Here is a 15704-nt window from a genome sequence, read left to right as displayed (position 1 = left end):
TTCAAAATACTTAGATTTTCTAAGATTTTTTTTGATAGAAAACAACGTAAACCATCCGAAAAAGACAAAGATTATCGTTTAGGTAATGTATGTTTCTCATAGTATTTTCTTTAGTTCTTTTTGGAATGTAACTAAATAATTAAATTTCTCTTTGGAATGTAACTAAAAATTAAGAAAGACAGAGCAATTTGGTTTTTACCGACGTAAAATCGCGTTTAATATTGTCAGTGGTTTAAGGTGGTTTTACATCGATCAAAAGTTCTTTTTCAACACATTACCTATGCACGCAGGACATTCATCCTAGACAACCTTTGACAGTGTCTTATTTATTGGTGAAAACTAATCTTCTTTCATCGTAAGAATCGGCAAGAATAAGATTTGAAAGTCTATTTAAAAAGAGAAACAAATTGTTTTTACTGTAACGTTTTAAAAGCGAATTGTTTTTACAAGATTAGTTAAACATATTTGTCCATTTTCTACTCAAAACAGATTATAGTTACGAGACGCTGAAAGAAAAATACCGCTTGTTCGTATGGATTAACCTCAGCTTGCATTTGAAACAAAATAATTTAGAATACTTTTCCTTTCGCAACTTTTCTATACTAATATAAAAATTAAAAATTAACTTTAAAATGTTTTAAAAACTGTATCTCGAAAAATTATATACGCACCTCATTTGACGATATTCCCCTCAATTGTTAAAACAAACTTCACCTGTTAAAACGCCTTTTAAAGTTAAAGTTTGATTTTGTTTCAATATCAGTAGCATCTTTTAACAAAACAATGACCTCACCAGTTGAATACACAAAATTTCATTCAGGGTTTTGAGTTATGATGCTAAGTTAATATTTCTGATTAAAATACATTATTCAAATATTATCACTACATTAATTAAAAGAGATTCGTTTTCACAAAGCTTTAAAGTGTTGCTGAGAATTTTCGTGTTGTGATAAGTGCTATTAGTTTTGCGATAGGTGTTGCTTAGTGTTGTGATAAGGTGGGATTGGGTTTCAGTTAAATTGAGGGAATTAGAAGATTAAAAACAGATTTTAAGATTTTTAGTTTTAAACTGTTATTTACATTAAACGTTGTGAACATTTCGTTTTCATAGTAATCTATCTGCTGCAATCAGTCCGTTTCGAGTACTTATAGCTGTTGAACAAATATTAATTAAATAGTTAATAACTTTTAATAGCTTTTTTTTTTTTAACTTAAATTATAATTTTTGTGAAATCAACAATCTTGTTCTGCTTTCTTACAATGATCCATGTAGCAATTTTCTATACGGTATGCAGATTGTAATGTATCTAATACGGTATCGTATATTTATTAATAGTCTTTATTTTGTACATTCTGTAGTTGTAAAACTAAAAACGCCTTCTAATTTGGTATTTGAATTACAAACGTTCAAAATTATAAATCTTAAAATTTGTTTTAGTAAAAAAAAAGAATTTAATGTTTAAATATTTTTACATGATATATTATCACAATTACAATCTAATTGTAGACCAAACTGGTATCCTTAGTCTATCGGCTCTAGTTACCGATTTGATACTTCACTCTTCTTTTGATACCTGCTCAAAGTGGTAGAAACTTAGTCATACTGATATCATCCAAAGTAATAAAATTCATATGTATAATGTAAAGTGTTCTCATTTTCATTCTGCTAATTTCATAAAACGAACAAATCTTATAAATGTCAATTAACTAGAACAGCCGACGACATTTCAAATAATCATAAAAAAAAGTGTACAATATTAGGCTCAGAGTGAAATTTGCAGCAAAATCTCATTATTTCCATGACTAATGTTGATTATAAATAATACGAGACAATCTTTGAAAAAAATGTCGCATATTTTTCAATATATTATTTTAAAAACCTGTAGTATATTTATCAAATTTAACTACTTGGTCACTTCAGGTCGGATTTTCTTAACATATTAAGCGACTACCTACGGTCTCCAGATATCAGAGAGGCTCGTGTTCGTCTTTTTTGCACACACGAGCAGTTTTTATAGAGATCAGTGTTACAAATATATGAAGTACAATGCGAATGTGTTTTTAGTTGTTAAATCCAATAATTCATCGAAACTCAGAAATTGTTTTCTTATTTTTTTCTTAAAAATTATAAAGAAGCCAATTAGCTAAAACCTTCTAAAGAAAGTATCAAAATTGTGTACCCACTAAACAAAGCTGTAGCAATATGTAGAGGTAGCAGCGATATTTAATTACTCTTACTCTCAAATATTGCGTTCTAGGCCAGAAATGCTAAAAAAAATGCATTTACTACTACTTCCACCAATGATCGTTTTTTATTGGATTAAGATTTATCCGCACGAAGACTTTTTAAAGATGTATGCTAGAATCATTCAATTAATTGTTGATCACTAACTTCATTGGGTTCGTGTTTCAAAAGTATAATTTCCGATAACACAACAAACTATAAAAAGGTTTGAAAAATTGCTTTCGAATCTTAAACCTGATCAACGAATAAAAATGATTTAAACAAAAACCATCATTGCATAATGATGATCCTCAAAAAAAACGTAAACCGACGTTTATTTCTGTTTCGTTCGGTTTTGTTTCGTTTACGTCAGTTTTTTTCTTTGCTTAGTATAAATTTGTTCATCAGATTGATAAAAACACATTTTACATGTAAAAATAAAAAAATACTGAGAAGCTATTTTCAATATCAAAGGCAAAATCAAAACAGGTAACTTGATTTTATTTTGAATTTTTTTTCTAAAATAATCCAACGTCAATTACTTGCTTAATTATCAGAACTGTCCACACTTGTACAAAATCTAGATTAATATTATTAGGTAATAATAAGCCATGCCTGATCTCTTGTTTTTACTTTATGCTTTATTATACACTTTATTACCGTTTAAGAATAGATTAAAAAAATTTTTTTTGTCTGGTGTTAACTGTAGAAATAAGATAAGCCGTCTGCCGTTGTTATTGATTTAGATTTGCAATACTGATTTTTTAGATAAAAATCAATGTCTTCATAAGTTTAGTAATCTAACTTAATATAAAGATCTGTGTCTCTTTTTAAAATGCTTTATACAATGTATATATCTTTTTATATGAATCAATTTGCCATCTTTTTTTTTTTGGATGAAAGAAAAGGCAATTGTCATAAAAGTATACATTTGCATGTATTAACAATATTTACAAACATATTTTATAAGTAAATAAAATTTTAAAGTTTAGTTTCCTATCTTAGGCACTATAATATACACCTCATCAGTAAATCTCTTCCTAACGATTCTGAAAAAGTTCCAAGTAAATCATAAGATTCTAAGTTGAGCGACAAACATTAGAAATAACAACTGCACATATAGCTGTACAACATGAAAACATTTTAAAAGTTATAAAAACAAGGTTTAGTGAACAAAAGTATTGGGTTACGATAGACGCTCATTTTTTCCTTCCGAAAGTTTAACTAACACATCCATGAAAAATGATTTCATGAAAGAGGATTTTCATAAAACAAATACGTGCTGAAACAAACGTAACTAAGACAGAAACTGGGGAACGTTTTTATTTAAATATTTAAACGTTTTTGTTTTTTTTTTTGTTTTTATTTATTTATTTATTTTTCTCTAATAAGTTATCAGAAAACTCAAGAACACGATTGTCCAAAAATCAGGGACTTATATTGCTGTTTTTAGAAATGACAAATGCATCAACTATAAAAGTTGCAGCAGAACTAACCAAGTTAGGTGATGAACTTCAAAAGCAAACCGCAGAAAAAAGATCAGCAAGTGCTTTAGCATGGGTGAAGAAAAATGAGTCATATAAATAAAAATGCACCTCGTTGCACAATGTAATCGATGAGTTCGATTGGAAAGAAACTTTGAACATAACATTCAAACAATTGAGAGAAAGTTATAAAAAAAAAAATCGTTAGCCTATTGAAAATAACTGGTTTTGAATAAACGATAAAAAAAAAGTTAATATTTTTTTGTTACCAAATTATGTTAACTGTCTTATTTCTTACAACTTTGTGACCAAGATGATCAATAAAAACTTACTTTATCTTTGTAAATACTGAACTTGCATATTGTATTGACTATTTATGTTAAATATATCTTGTTTTATTGTATGCTTTTTCTTTTTTAATTAAATCCCAATTCAAGGTTGGGAAAAACTCATATCGTTGAAAATAGGCGGCACGTGAAATGCGACACTGAAATAGGCGGCACGTGAAATGCGAAAACTCTCAGACTGCAGCTTCTTTCTTTTGTCGATGAATATAGTGTATATTATACATCACATGATATAAAAATATAAAAGTAATAATAATAACAAATATTTTATTTAAAACATCGGAATTAGTAAACGAAATGTTATACTTTGGAAAGATCAAAATTCGATCAACTGAAACAGAATTAATTGGGAACAGATGCCACAAATAATAGTTAGTTACTAGATCATCTCCAAACAAACATTTGGCGCATGAAAAACAGCCATCCCGCATTTTCTATTTATATACGTTAGATTAAGTTTTTTTTTCTTTTGCCCTACCCACCGATCGTCACAGCAAAATTATATACAATCTGAGTTTAAAAATAATTCACAGTACAAAAAGAAAACGTTGCAGAGTATGGTAAAAATTCCCGTCTTATTCATAAGGTCACAATTGCATATGCGCACATTTGCATCACACACACACACACACAGATTTACATAGTATACTATAGTGTATGTGTATATATATATATATATATATATATATATATATATATATATATATATATATATATATATATATATATATATATATATATATATATATATATATATATATATATATATATATATATATAAATACACACACTAAAGTATGCTATAGTGAAAATGTAATGCGTTAAAAATCAAAGAACGTATAGCGTATTGATATTGCAATGTAAATCATGAAAATCAATCCCTAGAGCAAATTGTATTTGACGTGAGCCGGAAACCGAGGAAAATATATTTTATACACACCATAATATTAATAAATTAGCCATTTCTCATTTTTTCCAATGCTTCAATTAAACTATTTCGTCTTTTCTCTATTCCTTTCGTGGACTTAGAAAACGGTATTGCGTCTTCTTCAGGAATGTCTCTTTTTGCATTCATTCGTCCGAAGAAGTCCCATAAATTAGCGTTTGGAACAGAATAAAGTTGTTGCAAGTTCGGAGATTGAGACCAGCTTAATGATCTCCCAACAAGATTGTTAACTGGGAATTGGTTAGTACCAGGCTGATAAGCCTGAATGTTTGAAAGTTGTGTAACAGAGTTTACAGGGTGTTCAAGCTGTTGTTGAACTTTGCTTAACTGAGCTAAAGTCTGAGAACTGAGAAGATTTGCTAAAGCATTGGCGTTATTATTATTGTTATAGCTATTAGTATTAAAGTTCGGTGTGTCACTACCATAAGTTGATAAACTAGTACCAGTGTAAGGATTATAGTTGTTAGTATTTACGTTATAGTTATAATCACTATTAATGCTATTTTGGAGAGATTCTATGGAATTCTGATTGTTTGTCAAACTGGTAAAAGACTGCTGTTGCTGGATCGGTAAATTTAAATTATTTGGAAACAGCTGAGAGAATGCCTCATTTGGAGGAAGAATAGTTTGAGGAGGTGAAGCTTGCTCTCCAAATGTATAGGTTATTTGAGTAATTTGAACAGAACTCTTTCCATTGTTTTTTATATCATCAGGAATTGCTTTTCTATGTATGGGTATCTCAGGATGAGTTATATTTTGATGGTGGGGCTTTTCTTTTGTTCCATGTAAGACTAATTGCCAATCACGGAGCATCCCAGTATTGGTTCGAGATTCACCACCATCTTTAATTTCTAATGTCCATATACCACGAGGATCTTCACCCCATGCATGGGTAGTCATAAAAGCCCATCTCTTAAATCCTTCATCAGAAGAATCTTCACTCCGAACTGGTAAAAGAACAGAACGTGTACCCATTGGTGTTGTAACATATATGGTGAGATCTCCACGCCGAGTATATTCTATTGTTAAAACTAACTGTACATGTTCTAAATAACGTATTTCTTCCTTGAAGTGTTGACATCCATCAGATTCAATCTCTAACACCAACGGTTGATCCCAACGTAAAGGCCTGAAAATGTTTGTAATTTTTAATATAAAAAAACAAATTTAAAAATTTTATGTTAAACATTGTTTAAAATATTGAATATTGATGAAAGTTATAAACTTCATTTTAATACGAAAAGCACCAAAAGAAAGCATATTCCATAACTTTTTAAATAAAAAAAAAATTTAACAAAGTTTTCAAATAAATAAAACAACAACAAAAAAACAAACAAACAAAAAAAACCACCTAGCATCTGTAAAGGTTTGTCCTTTGCATTCTTTTTTACTAGGAACAGTTTTAAAAGATTCAGCATTTGCCATTTGAACAATACGATCAGCATCTAATAAACCAAATCCAAATTTTTCATTAACATGTAAGCCTATTCCATTCATTCTCCATTCAGGATCACGTTTTAATGGGTTCCAGTTTGCTGTATGCACTACAATATGTTGAACATCTCGCCAAGTTAACTTTGGGCTGAAATAATAATAAAAAAAGCTCAATAGAAAATAAAAAGAAAATTTGTAAAAAAAATCATATTTTCAGTTGTTAAGTATTAGCATCTTACTTTTTTTCTAAAGCTAATGCAATGATTCCTCCAGCTAAAGGAGCAGATGCAGATGTACCTGTGTGTCTTTCAGTACATTGGTTATGTAGATCAGTTGTAACCTATAAAAGCCATTATAAGAAAATTATCTATCAAAATGTGAACTGCAATGTTAACAACATAGTTGCAATAGTTTATTTTAAGTTATATTACTACTTACAATTCTTTTTTCACCATGAGCACCACTACTTAGTGTTGTGGCCAAAGTTGAAGCACATGCCTCGCTATACCATGGACTTTCGCCATGATCAGAACTTGAACTGATAGACAAAGTATAAATACTTGCAGTGTAACCATCACAGTTGCAGCTGTCATCATGCCTACCACCATTACCAGAAGCCCAAATATAAATTGATCCTAATCCACCTCGACCCTAGAAGTAATAACTTAATTCACAAATTCATTTTAGCAAGGACTTGATTCTAGTACCAGAGGTGTTCCGAAGCAAATGTGAACAATGTTTAGGACATTGGTAGCTGTTATGTTAAACAGCATGATAATAAGAATCTCATTTTTATTTTCATTTAAAACACAGCATTAGTAACCAGGGAGAATCAAATTATTGAAAAAATTTCAAACATTTTGGGGATATTTTTTTTTTATTTATCTAACAAATTATAAAATGCAGCATTATTTTCAAGTCTTATAGGGATTGGCCAAAAGAAACTATCTTGACAGAGATTTTAATTTTTGCTTCAGAAATGACTGAAGGAATAGAAGGGTTGATGAAACATCAATAATCTTTTTCTTAAAGTTCAAAAAAAATTAAAAGTGTAACCTACATAGAACAACTATTTGAACAACTTGTAGAAACTACTGTCTTCTAATATAATATGCTTTTTTTAACAAGTAATACAACTTACCTTTGTTATACCGTTTAAAAAGGCAGCTGATGCAAGTGTTCCTGGACCCTCTACTGTCATGCCATCATCACTTGGTCCCCAACTGGCACTGTAAATATCTATGTATTGTGGATTTAAACTTAGAGACTCAGCCTCAACACGGTCTGTTACTCGTCCATCTAGCATTCTGACTCCACCAATGCGTGCATTGAAAGCAACACCAACACCACACTTAGTATTATTTGCTTGTGCAGCAACTTCTCCAGCACAACGAGTGCCATGCCTAATAAAAATTATAATTCTTTTGAATCTAATGACTCAAATTCATAGAACTAAGGACATGAGATGAACAAGTCTTAAGTTCAATTTCATAAACATCAAACAAACAAAAACTTTTGATTATCCCTGTTTATAATAATTTTAATTTTTATTGCTTATTCACCAAAAATACTTAAGGGAATTAATTTTATGTGCAGACAAAAGATTTTAAGATGGTATAAGATTTTACATACTCATGAATGGAAAATGTTACTGAAAAAATAATAAACTTAGTTGAATTACAACATTTAAAATGTTGAGATTTTTTTGTATTAATATTACTTATTTTCATTTGTCGGATCATATCTTGGAAATGGATCAGGATCATTGTCATTTACATCCCAACTAGCGGCAGGATCCTAAAAGTGATTCAACAAGAGAATATTAGAGAATTTTTTCTTAATCTCAATCCATAGTGAATTTTCAATATTTATTAAGTGTGTTTACACACACACATACACACACACACACACACACACACACACACACACACACACACACTTTTTTTGATCAGAATAAACAAGTACTATCTATAAATGTTCTGTTTTTCTCACTACTTACATAATTTCTCTCCAAATCTGTATGATTGTGCTCAATGCCATCATCTAAAATTGTAACAACAACGCCTTTTCCTGATATACCAGACTTCCACACTGGAATAACATTAACATCAAGATCCATTTGAGACCGTTTATCATCCTATATGAAGTTAATGTAACTTTTATTCAAGAAATAGTAAAGTTTAATACAGTTTGAAAAAACTCTTTTCAAATTATTTTTTTTTTGCTATTATGACAATAAGCCAAAAAACTCATTTAAAAGTACTTAAAACAAGCAGGTGAGTTTTACATTTTTGAAATCTAAATAATTATTAGACTTTGAATTACTAACTTCTTAGTAAGGCGAATATTGGCTAATATTGTTACTCAGTTTTAAGGCTAATATTTTACTCAGTTTTAGCATTTAAATTACAAACTTCTAAATAATTTAAATAAATATAGACAAATACTTTGATCACTTACACAGGGAAAATATTTTTTTTTGTTCTGAAAAAATGATTTATTAAAAACCTAATTAATTGATACAACATGTCAATTAATGCAAATGAGCCCATTATAATATTTTGAAAAAAGCTAAAAGCAAAATGTTTTTTATTTATAAAACTTTTATGTATAGAACTTTTTTTGTCAAAGTTTTTATTAATAAAATGAACATAAATTATAATAACAATATAACAATAAAATGAACAGCTTTATTTGCACTTTTTTAAGCAAACATTTTAATTTTAACTGTTCACAAAGATTTATCACATTAAAACATTTAAACTACACCTTTTGATTTCAAAAATAAAAGTTTTAATATAGTTTAAGTATGATAAAACAAATACTTAATAAAAGATCAAACATAACTGCTATAGCTACTGTAGTGATGGTAACCATAATATTTAGTAAAATATAGAAATCTAGATGAATTTATTTAATTTTAACTCTGCCTAAGGTAAAAAATTTTATTCTTGAAAATTACTATGTAATGATATTAAAGTAAAACTTACCAGATACCATTGCTCCTCCCATAGTGGATCAGCAAACCGGGGCTCTATCCCTCTAGTTACAACATGTTGATGATGTAAGCCACGCCTTTCTCGCTTATACTCATGTTGTTGTTCAACCCAAAAAATCTTTAAATAAAATTAGGTGCATATAATATAAATATTATATATTTAATACTTTTGTAATATTAATATAACATGAATATTGATATTTTTGTAATATTAATATAACATATGAATATTGCATTTCATATATAACTAACCTTATTCATATCATCACACTTAATACACCAGTTTGTATAAAAATTATATACCATCATTTTTCTAAGTATTTATTTTTCTATCAAAAACATAGTGCTTTTGAACATACTTAACTGTATATAACATGCAAATCCTGTAAAACCAGAAAGAGTCTAATAGTCTTGCTTGTGATCAGACTCACTGGAGGTCTTTCTTGGGATTAGATTGCAGAAGACATCACACCAAGTTTACAAACAGACTCATGCTTTTACTAAACATGTTATTTTATTTTTCTTTTTCATAATTTCTAATACTTCTTAAATTTTTACTTAGCTAAATATTAGTTACCTTTAATTTTTATTAAGTTATCATTATTTTATCTGTTGTGACAAATCATAATATATCATTATTACAAAAAAAATCATTCTAATAGTATATTATTTATGATTCTTAATAAATAAATTTTGTAGATAAAATTATTAGTTGTTTTGTTGTTATTTTTTTGCCAAATGTTAACTTAAATGCTGGCTTCTTGAAAAATGGTCCTTGAATTTTACTAATACATTCATGGAAAAAGAAAAGAAAAAAAAAAAAGAAAAATTTAAACATTTGATAATCTTTGTATTTTTTATCATCTTTTATGTAAGGTTAAGTGATTCTGATCTACTTAACTTTAAAAAAAAAAAGATATATAAAAAAAGTATATTTATTGGAACTTTTTTGGTTTTTCAATAAAAAGAATACTTTAAAATTAAGTACATCATTTGGTGCTTAATTTAAACACACACACAAAAACAAAAAACAAATAAACAAAAAAACACTCCCAGTCAGAAAGTATATTTGGAATGGTTGAGTCAACAGGGGAAAGATTGTCAAGATGATAATGAAAAATGTCATGAAATCTGTATGGTTGCTTTTAGTGAATGCATTCAGACACTTGTGTCAAATAGAGCACTAAGTGATGTAGTTGTAAAGTTTATTGAAACTTTTGTTGAAAAACGAAAAAGTTTCAATAAACTTTACATATCTTTTTTTAAAAAAATTAGCTTAACTTAACACTTTAACACTAAACTCTTCTTTTTGGTAGATGACAATTGGGTTTATCATATATGAAAAACTGTTTTATTATTTTTGTTTTTAATACATTGCCCCTCCCTCTCTTTAATAAGAGCTATTTTATTCAATCTTTTGTTTAAAAAAATTGCAAAATTACCCAAGCATTTACCTCAGCATTTTTGCTTGTTTGTTTAAACAAGATAAAACTGATACAGCATAATGCTTAAAAGCGATACCAAAAGACAGTCACGCTTGCATTCGTATTGTCCCTGCAGACAGTTAGGGAATGTTTATATGGACCAAGGACCTATTAATAGATGGAGGTTCAACGCATTGTTTCATAAAAAAGATACGCGTGTTACGGTATTGTTTACATAACAATAGCGAAAAAATAGGTGATAATTGCGAAACCGGGGAGTATTTTTATTTTTTTCGACGTCGGAAAAACATGGTCTTGACTATCCAATAAAAATATTTTTAAAAGTTTTTTTCTGAGCAGCGATACATAAAATGAGTATGACAGAAAACTTTGCTATTAATCAAGAAGATTATTCTTTTTTGCTTGAAAATATTGATAACGAAATTGAAATAGTTGTGGATGATTTTATTGAGATAGATCTTGAAGAGTTAGCGGACTTGTTATCAGAAGATTTTGAATTAGAGCTCATACCAACAGCAATTCCTACAGAGAAGCTGATTGCAGAAGAAGAAACCAAAATGCTGAAAAAAACAGAAGAACGCTTGATTTAACTAAATTTACCTGTCCGAAATGTTACGATAAATATCTTAGAGAATCGAATTTTAAACAGCACGAAAAGAAATGTTACATTGGTACTAAAGGTGTGTTTATACTTGCATGTTATGGAATTTAAAGTCTAAACTGGTGCTATTTTATATTTGCAAATACTCCCAGATTATGAAAATATTGTAATAATTCTTAATTTTGATTTTAGAAATCATTCAAAGCTGTAAATTGTTGTAATTTACTATTGAACTTCCATATAGAAGAATGCAAGTTGCCTTTATTACATTTTTTACATATACTGGTGTAAGAATATCTGCACAGTTAAAAAATGATCTTATTATTTTTATTACCATATGTTGTTACTATTAGTAACAACAATAATAATAAAAATAATAAGATCATTATAAGTTAAAGTAGCTTTACATGACTTTAAGATGCTTTTAGTTATAATACCTTTAGACAAAATGCGATTTAGGTATAGAAAATAAGAAAACTTATAAATAGGACGTTCGCAAAAAAACAAAAAAAAAAGCAAATAAATTTAAGAGAAAAAAAAAAGCGAGGCAAATTAGTTTGACATATCCGACAAAACTAAGGAATACTCTCTGATTTGAGCCTTAAAGTGGGAAGCATAATCTGAGAGTGGGGTGAAAAGAACACTTAAAATCTCTTATTCGACCTTTAAACTATATCATAGCAATTTTAATTTTACAAAGAATATTTGTTTCACTTTACTCTATCCATTCTAGTAAACCATACATAGCCTTTTTGCAAAAGCCTAGTTTTAGACGTCAAAGTTTAAACACAGTTAAATTTTTATTAAACAAAGTTCATAGCTCAAATCAACCTTTTTCAGATTTGTGAGCTTTTCTTGATTAATTTTTTTGTCTTTCATAACCATAAGCTTCAGTAAATGCATAATTATAATGGGTTTGCTGAGGGAGGTTTTTTGAAACAAGCTTGACGAGTAGAAGTCGGAATATCTGTATCATGAATTTAGAAAATTGACGGTAACACGCATAGTTTTTGGCTAATTGGCGGCACCTTTGATCTATAACAATGCGTTGATCGTCCATCTATTAATACGTCCTTGTATGGAAAAAGGTTGCCCGTTTGCCGAGATCTCGGCAAAGAACAGTACCGGGCTAGCTCACTTGCCTGGCTAGCTCTCTTAGTCATATAAACGCAAAATAAAATTAAGTTGAAATAAAGACAACGTCGAGATCTCAGTAAACTGGCTAGCCCTGCAAACGAGCTTGCCCGCTTTTCATATAAACAGCCTCTTAGATCTCAACTTAAACCACATTTAGTAAGCATCATAGTTTCGGTATGGAAAGTATCGTGTTATTACTGGATCAGTAATTTTTTTCGAAACTTGTCCTTCAATAACGATAACGAATTAGCACCAGTCTCGGCAGGATGGATTTTTTCGATACCAATTTCGAAATGTCGTTGATAGTAGTAGCGTACTTAGAAGACTTCCGAGACTCTGATGCTTAACATTCAGATTCAATTGGAAAAATTATAGCCGATAAGGATAATGTAAAGTAATAAATAGTCTCTTAACATTTTACTACATTTTATACACGCAATATTTATGGCATGAATTTACATGCAAGTTATATACAAAAGGTTCACACATTTTATAATCAAACACATTTAAAGTTAAAACAAATATCAGTTCTAAAACAATAACTAGCTACCTCTTCATCCTGCCGCAAAATCTCTGTTCGACTTTCTGATGAACGTTTTGAGCGAATAGGGTGATGAGGGTGTTCGAGATGGTAAAAGCCTTCTAATGAACCAACCTCAAAAATTAAAGTTTTTCAAAACCGAATATAAAACAAAAACTTAAAATCAGACAAGTCCTATAAATAAAGACTTTCGATTAAATTTCTCTAAATTATTTTTCTAACCATCTTTTGAAGTAACAATGTAAAAAAAAAAAAAAAATACCTTTGTAACTTTATCAAATCCATATTTTTCCGCAATTCTTTTAGCTCTTTCAAAAGTGTCAACACCTTTTAATTGTATGGCCCAGCCATTAGTATAATATTTTCCGGGATCAAAATCATTTCCAGGCAATTCATCGTCGTAAGCACAGCAAAAAGACAGTAAAACAACTACAGAGTACGATAATAGGATAAAATTCTGTTTTAAACCAACATTATAAAAATTCATTTCATTCCAGTGAAAGAGTCTCGATACACTCCAAGTTTAGAGTTTATTTACCCATCGCTGTAAAAATATTATATACACCAAAAAGATAACTTCCCCCGTTATATGTACAGCTGCTCTGAGGGGGAAAGTTCTTTCATGTTTCTTTATTGATAAATAAAAGAGTTAACTGTTGTTTTTCTATGTAAAAATTGGTTCCAGTATTTGCGCATCCGTGTTATTGCGCATAAACTTCCTTTTCACGGAGTTGTGCAGCAAGTGGGGAAGAAAAAAACTCTTTTGGGTCAAAATGCACACACGCGTAACAAAACGAGCGCATACAAATTTGTTTAAATTGCTAACTTCCAAAAACGATTGGTTAAAACTCTTGAAATAGATGATACGCATTTGTGATTGGTTTAATTGAACAAAGGGTTTCTTTGAGGTCATTCGGCATAGGGGTTAGACGTTTGAATTACCCAGCAGAGATAAACAGAGAAGACAACTGTTTAAACATAAGCAAAGATGAAAATCTTTTTTAAAATAACGTTTCTAAACGTTTACAGAGAGAGATTGTTTTAAGAACTTAACAGTGTTCCATGGCGATTTTGTGATGTTCGTATATAAACGCGCTCATCTAAACCCTTAAATTTAATTAATATTTCAAGATTAAAAAACAGTGGTGGATCTTTTCTAGCCACTTATTTCTTTTTGTTTTGTATGTGTATTTTATAAATTGTAATAGATAGGCTTTCTTGTAACAGTTAGTTAGGTTTAACATGGCGTCGGCTTGCTAAACTTTCTAAGTCCTTTCTTAGTAAGAAGTGACTTAAAATGCAGTTTTATCAAAAATTTAACTTTGCACATCGATAAAAAGTTTCTACAAACTTACCAAAAAGAATACGCCATTTGTGTCAAAACGAAATGCTGTTTACTAAAATTTTCAATGTTTTATTTCCCTTAAAAAATTTGTAAAATTTTATATGTAAGCAGCTGATATAGAAAAGAGTAAGGATGTAATTTTCTCTCTAAGAATGTTGCTACTGAAAATCAGGGCTTACCTTTCACTTAACGTAAGTCCGAAAATTGAGATGAATTCTTTGTGTAATGGAAAACAATCCTAACTCTAGGTGGCCTGTCGACATTGATTTTTAATTTCATATCATCTAACTTTTTAGATTTAAAGGTTTAAAAATGTTTAAGTTTTTAAATTTAAAGGTGGGTTTCCTAACAATCATTTATTTGGAAAGCTGTATCTTATCTTAAAATTATTTAAATAATTATAAATATTAGGTGCGCTATCAATGTTTAGAATGTTTTTAAGAAATAAATATTTACAAAAATGCAAGATAAAGAAAATGCACACGCAGTAGTAGAATTTTCACAACTTCATTTATAATAATCATGAGAAAAATAGACTTCGTAACTATGGTTTCATTTGTTATTGCATTATGTTATGGCGGGTGTCGCAAAAATAATGGTGCGTTTTTGTTTTTTCTCACTCAATTTTACTGATATTGGTCTACCTTTTTTTTTTTAAAAAAAAAGATTCGCCTTTTTTTTTTTTTTTCCTTCTACAATAAACTTCACTTTCATTAATTTAAATAGTTTCCGTTATTCTGTTATTCCGTTAAACATACGAAATAATCTATTCGCGTCTCTTTTGGGAATTCGTCCCAAAACAAAGTAGTCCAATGGGTCCGAGAGTTTGATGCCCAATGGTTTTTTTGAATTATCTTTGGCTAATGTTCCAGTTAATGTTCACCTTTTCTTCCAATTTAAATGGGTTTTCATTTTGCGAAAGTTCATTTTTGTAAGTTGAATCCATGGTAGACTAAGTGAGTGACATAAATCGATAACACCTTTCTCCTTGATCACTTTGCACCATCGTTTGACTGTGCGAAGATCAACTGAACCGTTTAAATAATTAGGAACTTTTGATGTGATTTAAAAATTAGTCTCAAGCATTTAATCTTTAAACCAACGACATACCGAGGTTGAGTACCTCAATACATCTTATTTCAGTCGAAATACCATTTCGAGAAGTTTACAACAAAATGATATTTATAGCTCCTAAAGTTTTT

At 29.3% G+C, this 15704-nt stretch overlaps 1 protein-coding gene and 2 long non-coding RNA genes across 6 annotated transcripts; 2 read left to right on the top strand and 1 right to left on the bottom strand.

Annotated features, from left to right (window-relative positions):
* Window positions 1-2586: 2586 nt before the first annotated feature.
* On the top strand, window positions 2587-4111 carry LOC149893249 (uncharacterized). The gene is made up of 2 exons (XR_016450540.1): window positions 2587-2713; window positions 3678-4111. It is a non-coding gene; the product is annotated as an uncharacterized LOC149893249 (long non-coding RNA).
* An 822-nt stretch (window positions 4112-4933) lies between these two features.
* LOC145188182 (neuroendocrine convertase 1-like) lies at window positions 4934-13931 on the bottom strand. Of its 4 annotated transcripts, XM_080064758.2 has the most exons (10): window positions 13420-13931; window positions 13167-13271; window positions 9426-9551; window positions 8435-8572; window positions 8156-8232; window positions 7577-7838; window positions 6874-7086; window positions 6675-6775; window positions 6353-6583; window positions 4934-6130 (listed from the first exon to the last, which is right to left on the bottom strand). In XM_080064758.2, the coding sequence occupies exons 1-10, from the start codon at window positions 13642-13644 to the stop codon at window positions 5011-5013; spliced, it is 2598 nt and encodes an 865-aa protein (XP_079920884.2). In that variant the 5' UTR covers window positions 13645-13931; the 3' UTR covers window positions 4934-5010. The 4 variants fall into 4 exon arrangements, with proteins under 4 accessions (XP_079920884.2, XP_089937104.1, XP_079920885.2 ...); XM_090080978.1 differs by lacking the exons at window positions 13167-13271; window positions 13420-13931 and adding an exon at window positions 10888-11043; XM_080064759.2 differs by lacking the exons at window positions 13167-13271; window positions 13420-13931 and adding an exon at window positions 9798-10022.
* Window positions 11145-12728, top strand: LOC149893248 (uncharacterized). Its single transcript, XR_016450536.1, has one exon. It is a non-coding gene; the product is annotated as an uncharacterized LOC149893248 (long non-coding RNA).
* Window positions 13932-15704: the final 1773 nt, after the last annotated feature.

Source organism: Hydra viridissima, unplaced genomic scaffold, assembly GCF_058129835.1.
Source record: "Hydra viridissima isolate aposymbiotic clone 2 unplaced genomic scaffold, HvirCarnegie_v1 scaffold_1, whole genome shotgun sequence".
Taxonomy (NCBI): domain Eukaryota; kingdom Metazoa; phylum Cnidaria; class Hydrozoa; order Anthoathecata; family Hydridae; genus Hydra; species Hydra viridissima.
Note: the sequence above shows the minus strand (reverse complement) of the source record. Positions and strands in the feature narration are given on the sequence as shown.